The sequence below is a fragment of the Ipomoea triloba genome, chromosome 13, assembly GCF_003576645.1.
Source record: "Ipomoea triloba cultivar NCNSP0323 chromosome 13, ASM357664v1".
Lineage (NCBI taxonomy): Eukaryota > Viridiplantae > Streptophyta > Magnoliopsida > Solanales > Convolvulaceae > Ipomoea > Ipomoea triloba.
Genome location: NC_044928.1, coordinates 12,750,220 through 12,757,423, shown reverse-complemented (window position 1 = coordinate 12,757,423; position 7,204 = coordinate 12,750,220). Strand labels below are relative to the sequence as shown.

The following is a 7,204-nucleotide window of genomic DNA, read 5'->3' as shown; positions in this document are numbered from 1 at the left end:
TTTTTTCCTTTAATGACGAAAACGTATCTACAATTAGAGATTCTCTATAATTTGTAGTTTTATGATTATTAAATCAACTTAATAATTCATTAAAAATAAAGTTTGCAAATTTATGATTGAATATACTTTATGGATAAAAAGTAATTAAAAAATGATGAAAGAGAGTGCTTTCTGTTGCGAAGAAACCAATGCAAATTTGATTAGTTCATTCAACAACTACAAATCAACAAAGCTAAAATAATAAATAACAAATTAAACAAAAAAAATTAATGAATTCTTTTTTTTTTACCAAAAAAAAAAAGAAGAAAAGAAATGGGAAGAAGGTGCAGTTATTGCAGATGGAAAGTGGTAGAAGTTTGTACAACGGATTGCTCCGGCGATTGAGCCGCCGTCTTCCTCCTCTTAGATGAGACATTTTCCGATGATGTGGAGGAGGAGGATGAATAATCCACTGAAGCGGATCTCTTCTTGCTTGTGATTCTAATTGGCTCCGGTTCACCTGAGTTGATTCTATGCGGGAAATTCAGCAAGGCACGTGCCCCGCGCATGCGATACGCCGCCCTGTCGTAGGCCACCGCCGCGTCCTCCGCCGTCTCGTATGTCCCCAGCCACACCCGAGCCCCGTTCTTGGCTGGGTCCCTTATCTCCGCCGCGAACTTCCCCCACGGTCGCCTCCTCACACCCCTGTAATGCTTCTCAACGGCTGCTGGCCGAGCTACCGCCGCCGGAGGAGGCACCGCCGTAAAATCAAGAATCGCCGGAAAATCATAGAACCCCATCTCCGGCTCTTCCTTGACCACGGCAGTGGGTGTCTCATCCACCGACGACGACCACCCGGAGCCTCCACTGCAATTGGAATCCGGCGAATTGTAGTCTGTTACTGACGCCACCGGAGCATCAAAGTCGTCGAGCAAGTGGCGTCGAATATATTCAAGAAGAGCAAAATCAGACATAATCTCAGCATTTTCGCACATCATTTTGGATAAAACAACGTAACTTTCCTGTTTCCCAATTTGTTGTTAAAGATAGATAAAGCGAAAAGCAGTGAGGCAGAAAATTGAAGAAGAAAAACAGAGAGGGCTGAGCTGAATGAGCCGAAAAGGGTGAGCGAGGTATTTATACGGTTCAAGGCTCATGCGTGCAGGTGAAAACATTGACGGCTTTTATGATTGATATGCATATTTGGTAATATAATTAGTTTATTAATTGATTTTAATTTATTTGATCTTTATTAACTGTTTTACTTTGCTTTTTCTAACACTTTATTACTCTAAAATGTTAAAATTTAAAAAATTATAATCAAAACAATTTTTTTTATTTGAGTAAGTCATTTTACATGTAATCAGCTCTCGACAATTAAAGTATGTGCTCCATCTCAACTAAAAGCCTAAACTGGTAATTGGAATGCATTTATATTATATTTATTTATGCTCAACATGTCCTCATGCTAACAGTTAATTTATCAAATTTCGTTATACTACCAAGTATTATCAACTAGTCAAACTCATTAACCTAATAAGCTATTTACCAAACACTTCAAATAAAAAATTGTTAGTATTCAAACAAGAATGGATATTGTAAGGCGTTTGGAGCTTCCATGATGTTTCCGACTGCAGAAAAGTTTGAAGAGAATGATCGATGGATGCTTTTAGAAACGTGGGGTTTTGGGAAATTATTTCTTTTATATTATTATTATATTATTATGCAGCAACTAACTGTTTTTATATTGACGGCTTCAAATTCTAAATTAATCTACAATGGAGTAGCTTTATTTTGTCGTATTATCGCCACCATGGCGTCGAATTTAACAACAATGCAAACCCAATTGGGCAAATGGTACGGTGCTAGTTGATACCACATGCAGAGTATTAAACTTTTTTTTTTTTTTTTGAAACATGCAGAGTATTAAACTAAGTTCTATCAATGTATGCATTATTGCATGTGTACAAATTATATTCAGATTTATTGCCTCTCATGTTTAATGAAAGAGTATTAGTACTCTTAAATATAGATTACTTTTAGTCCAACTATAACTCTGTATTAGTATATATTTATTCATCTGTAATCTGTATACGATTGATACACTCAAATATACAAACCTAATCTGGTATCATCGCTAGTTTGTTACCATGGCCGCTAATGAGAGTTCTGCCACCGTTTCTTCCGAGCGGACTGTTTCTGATGCGGTGGTTCCTTCGGTGCTGATCTCGTTGTCTTCGGCCCATCATTTTGTGAGTATCAAACTCACTAGCCGGAATTTTGTGCTCTGGAGAGCTCAGCTAGTTCCGTTTCTGAAGGGTCAAAACCTCATGGGCTTCGTCGATGGCACCATTCCCTGTCCGCCGACTACGCTACCTCTTCCCGCCGGCGAGGCGTCATCTGCTGCTGTCGTTCGTCCGACGAATCCAGCGTATCACGCCTGGGTGCAGCAGGACCAGGGGATTCTCTCCATGATTATTTCCTCCTTGAGTGAAGAAGTTATGCCGCTCGTGCTCGGTCAACACACAGCAATGGCGGCGTGGCGATCCATCGAACTTGCGTTGGCTTCTACTTCGCGTGCCCGGACAGTTCACCTCCTCACACAGTTGCAGACCATCCAGTAGGGAGAAGCCTCGGTTGCGGATTATCTTGTCCGAGTGAAGGTTCTCCTCGAAGATTTTGTGCTCGCTGGCCGACCGGTGTCTGATGATGAGCAGAACATCGACGTTTTCCCGGGGCTGCGTTCGGAGTTCCGTGCTTTCACGGCCTCGCTGTCGTCTCGCCCGGAGCCGTTTACCTTGGAGCAGCTCGCCGATTTGTTGGGCTCCTAGGAGTTTTCTCTCGCCGGTGAGTACCCGCAGGTGGTCGACGGAGCTGCTGGAGTTGCTAATCTCGCTCGGCGCGGTTCTGGTTCCGGCCGAGGTGGCCGGCACGGTGGTCAGCAGTGGCGTGGTGGCTAACAGGCGGCTGCTGGTCGGCAGAATTGGCGTGGGCAGCAACGGCATGGTGGAAGTCAGTTTGCCCGTGGGGGTGGTCGGTCCCGTACCGCCGGTGTCGGTGCGGTTCGGTGCCAAATATGTGACATCCTGGGTCACTCTGCTGTGACTGTTACCGTCGCTATTTTGATAGTTCGTAGGCTAATATGGTTTACCAGGATGCTTCTTCGGGTGAGTCGTTGGATTCTCAAACATGGTTTCTTGACACTGGTGCCACTAACCATGCTACTCCGAATAGTGGTGTTTTGACCGCCTCCGATGTCTATACAGGTGGTGACTCATTACGTGTTGGTGACGGTAAGACCATGCCTATCTCTAGTGTTGGCTATACATCGATATCTACTCATCTACATTCGTTTAGTATGTCTCGTGTTCTTCATGTTCCTAGGCAATCTGCGTCTTTACTTTCCGTTTAGAAATTTTTTGAGAATAATGTGTTTTTTGAATTCTATCCCTTGTTCTTTGTTGTGAAGGATATCCGCACCAAGGCGGTGCTCCTACGGGGTAAGAGTTTGGGTGGCCTGTATACTCTACCAGTCTCTTCTGCGTCTACTTTTCTTTCGGCTCGTGCGCCGGCTTCTGTGTGGCATGGGCGCCTGGGTCATCCTCATTCTCGAGTTCAGAGTCATATTCTGAAATCCTGTTTAGTTAGTTCGTCTAGTCATTTAGATTCGTTATGTAGTTCCTGTCAGATGGGGAAATCTACGCGTTTCCCTCTCTCTCGGGTTGAGTCTTCTAGTTTGCATGTTTTGGACTTGGTATACACTGATATTTGGGGGCCTGCGCCCATTTCTTCAGTTAATGGATATCGTTACTTTATGATATTTGTTGATGACCTTACTCGATATACTTAGTTCTTTCCTATGCGTTTAAAGTCTGATTTATATGCGAGTTTTGCTCAGTTTCGTGCTTTAGTCGAACGTTCTTTTAATTGTCGCATTAAATCAATTCAATCTGATATGGGTGCTGAATATAAGAAGCTACATTCTGAGTTTATTAAGCTCGGCATTCGTCATAGGCAGTCCTGTGCTTACACTCACGAACAGAATGGTCGCGTTGAGCGTAAGCATAGGCACATTGTTGAGACTGGTCTTGCGTTGCTTGCGCATGCCTCTGTTCCGTCTCGGTACTGGGACTATGCCTTTGAGTCTGCGGTGTATTTAATCAATAAGATGCCTACACCGGTTCTGCGAGATAATAGTCCGCATTTTCTGCTATATCGCTCCCCTCCGTCCTATTCCTTTTTACGTGTGTTTGGGTGCTTGTGTTATCCGCACCTTCACCCTTATAATCGTAATAAGATCATGTTTCAGGTCTGCTCCCTGTGTTTTTCTTGGCTATCCTGAGTCGTTTCGGGGGTATCGATGTATGGATTTAAACACTAACAAGGTCTTTATCTGTCGGCATGTGCGTTTTGATGAGCAGGTTTTTCTTTTTCCATCTAAGCCTTCTTTGAACCTGCTTGTGATTCTATGCCTCAGCCCTGGGTGTTGCCTGTGTCCGCCCTGGTGACAATTCTGTGCAGTTGCCTACTCCGTCTGTTGCTAGGCCCGCAGGTGTGGCTCGTCGGTCTCGGTCTCGCACAGTCACTCGTGCGGCTGATCCTGGTGTGGGTCACATGACGCGGAGTAGGGTCCGGGCTGAGGGTGCCGAGTTGGTGGCCTTGTCTGCTGAAGTGTGTCTAACGGAACCGACTTGCTATACGCATGCCGTTCGTTTTCCCGAGTGGCGTGAGGCGATGGATGCCGAGTTTAATGCCCTGTTGCAGAATCAGACATGGCGTCTCGTTCCTTTTCATGCCGGTATGAATGTTGTGGGCTGCAAGTGGGTGTTTCGCACGAAGTGGAAAGCGGATGGCACTGTTGAGCGTTACAAGGCAAGGCTGGTTGCCAAGGGGTTTAACCAGGTGGCTTGTCAGGACTTCTTTGACACGTTCAGTCCTGTGGTCAAACCCACTACGATACGTTTGTTGCTATCTCTGGCTATCAGTTCTAGTTGGGTTATTCGTCAACTGGATGTGCATAATGCTTTTCCTAATGGTGCGCTGTATGAGACTGTGTATATGAGTCCGCCTCCGGGTTATGCTGACTCGGGTCATCCTTCTCACGTTTGCTTGCTCTAGCGCTCCCTCTATGGGCTTAAACAGGCGTCGCGTGCTTGGTTTACTCGTCTCCAGTCCTTTCTTTTATCTGTTGGGTTTCAGGCGTCAAAGACAGATGTCTCTCTGTTTATTTTCACACAGGGGGAGTCGCGTGTTTATTTGCTGGTGTATGTTGATGACATTCTCGTCATGGGTAGTGACGCTGCTTTGGTTTCTTTGCTTATTTCTAAGTTGTCTGTTGCTTTCAAGATACGTAATCTAGGTGCTCCTAGTTTTTTTTCTTGGTATTGAGACAGTGCCTATGGATGGTGGTTTGTTGCTGTCTTAGAAGCGGTATATGCTGGACATTCTGAAGTGAGCAGGCATGCCGGACTGCAAACCGCTGGCCACTCCGGTGCCTATCTCTAGGTCTGTTCCTGACTCGTCTGACCTGTATGCGGATCCCACTCGGTACTGGAGTTTGGCTGGTGCGCTGCAGTATCTTACAGTGACTCGTCCTGATCTGTCATTTGTCGTTAATGTGTTGTGTCTGCAGATGCATGTCCCGACTGTTGCGCATTGGGCCCAGCTGAAGCGAGTTCTTCGATATGTTCGAGGTACTACGCATTATGGCTTGCAGTTGCGTTGGTCCTCTCATTCTGTCATTCATGCCTACTGTGATTCTGATTGGGCCGGATGCCCTGTCGACAGGAAGTCCACCAGCGGTTTCGCTGTGTTCTTGGGGTCTAATCTAGTTTCGTGGGTCTGTAAGAAGCAGCTAGCGCACTGTGTCACGGTCTCCTACTGAGGTTGAGTACTGTACAAGGCCATTGCTGATGTGTGTGCTGAGGTTACTTGGATTGTGTCTTTGCTCTGTGAGTTAGGTCTTCTGCTTCTCCTCCGCGGCTTTGGTGTGACAACCTGGGTGCAACCTACATGTGTGCCAATCCTGTCTTCCATACTAGGACGAATCACATTGAGATTGACTACCACTTCCTTCGGGACAAGGTGGCTTCCGGTGAGCTCCAGGTTAGCTTCATTTCGACCAAGGACCAGCTAGCTGGCCGACATCTTCACTAAACCGCTTGCTGCGCCTCGGTTCACTTCTTTGCTTGACAAGCTTTAGGTCGTGGCTCCGCCCTGCGCTTGAGGGGGAGTATTAGGACTCTTAAATATAGATTACTTCTAGTCTAACTATAACTTTGTATTAGTATATATTTATTCCTCTGTAATCAGTATACGATTGATACACTCAAATATACAAACCTAATCAAGAGTATGTTAGTTGTGAATTGTGATAGAAATGCAATAGTTATATGAAAAATATAATTAATTTTAATATTAATTATGAATAAATTATTTGTTATTTTATAAAGAAAAGTAAAATATTTTTGAGAAAAATATATAAATACTATGTAATATTAGAGGTAATAGTTATTTTTGAAAAAACATGTAATCATAGTAAAAATATTTAATTGTTAGTCATTAAAAAATGTGATACTTTTGATAGAACATAATATTAAACTACTCATCAAAGTTATACCAATGTATATTATTGCATGTGTACCAATTATATTTAGATTTTTTGGCTTTAATGTTTAATGAAATACGAAATGCTATAGAACACAGGATATTCAAAATATTTAACCACTTAACAAGAAATTGAAGAAATGATGTTTTCAGGCAATAGCTTAGGGCAGTCAAATGAGGTTTTTTCTCAGTTTTCCATGTAATTTTGCTAATTTGGAAGAAAGAATAATGATGTTATCTCTTATCTCTTCTAAAGTTAGAGGACTTAGCTTTTCCCTTCAAGTCTACCTTCCAAATATAAAAAAAAATATATAATTAAGTATTAAAATTCAATATGAGATAGACTTGACCAATGAAATTGATACATGCACCTAACAATTCCTAATTTTCTTCTTATACTTTTTTTTTTTTTCAACTTGAGTTTAATTTATTTTTTTCTCTTTTTTTTTGTACACATAAATGACAGAGTAATTGGGCAAGCAACACCCGACCCGAACCACAAAAAAGACAGACATGCTCAGAAAGTTAAACAGTCATCCGTTACACTTGAGGAGAGAAGTTATTACCAACGGCTCTATTGCACTTTACATTCAAGGTTCGACATCATGAAAACCGTTAC

At 43.1% G+C, this 7,204-nt stretch overlaps 1 protein-coding gene across 1 annotated transcript; it reads right to left on the bottom strand.

Moving 5' to 3' along the window:
* Positions 1 to 145: 145 nt before the first annotated feature.
* LOC116002934 (ethylene-responsive transcription factor 2-like) lies at positions 146 to 1,064 on the bottom strand. Its single transcript, XM_031243124.1, has one exon. It carries the CDS (start codon positions 975 to 977, stop codon positions 330 to 332), a length of 648 nt encoding a protein of 215 aa, XP_031098984.1. The 5' UTR covers positions 978 to 1,064; the 3' UTR covers positions 146 to 329.
* Between the last annotated feature and the right edge of the window lie 6,140 nt (positions 1,065 to 7,204).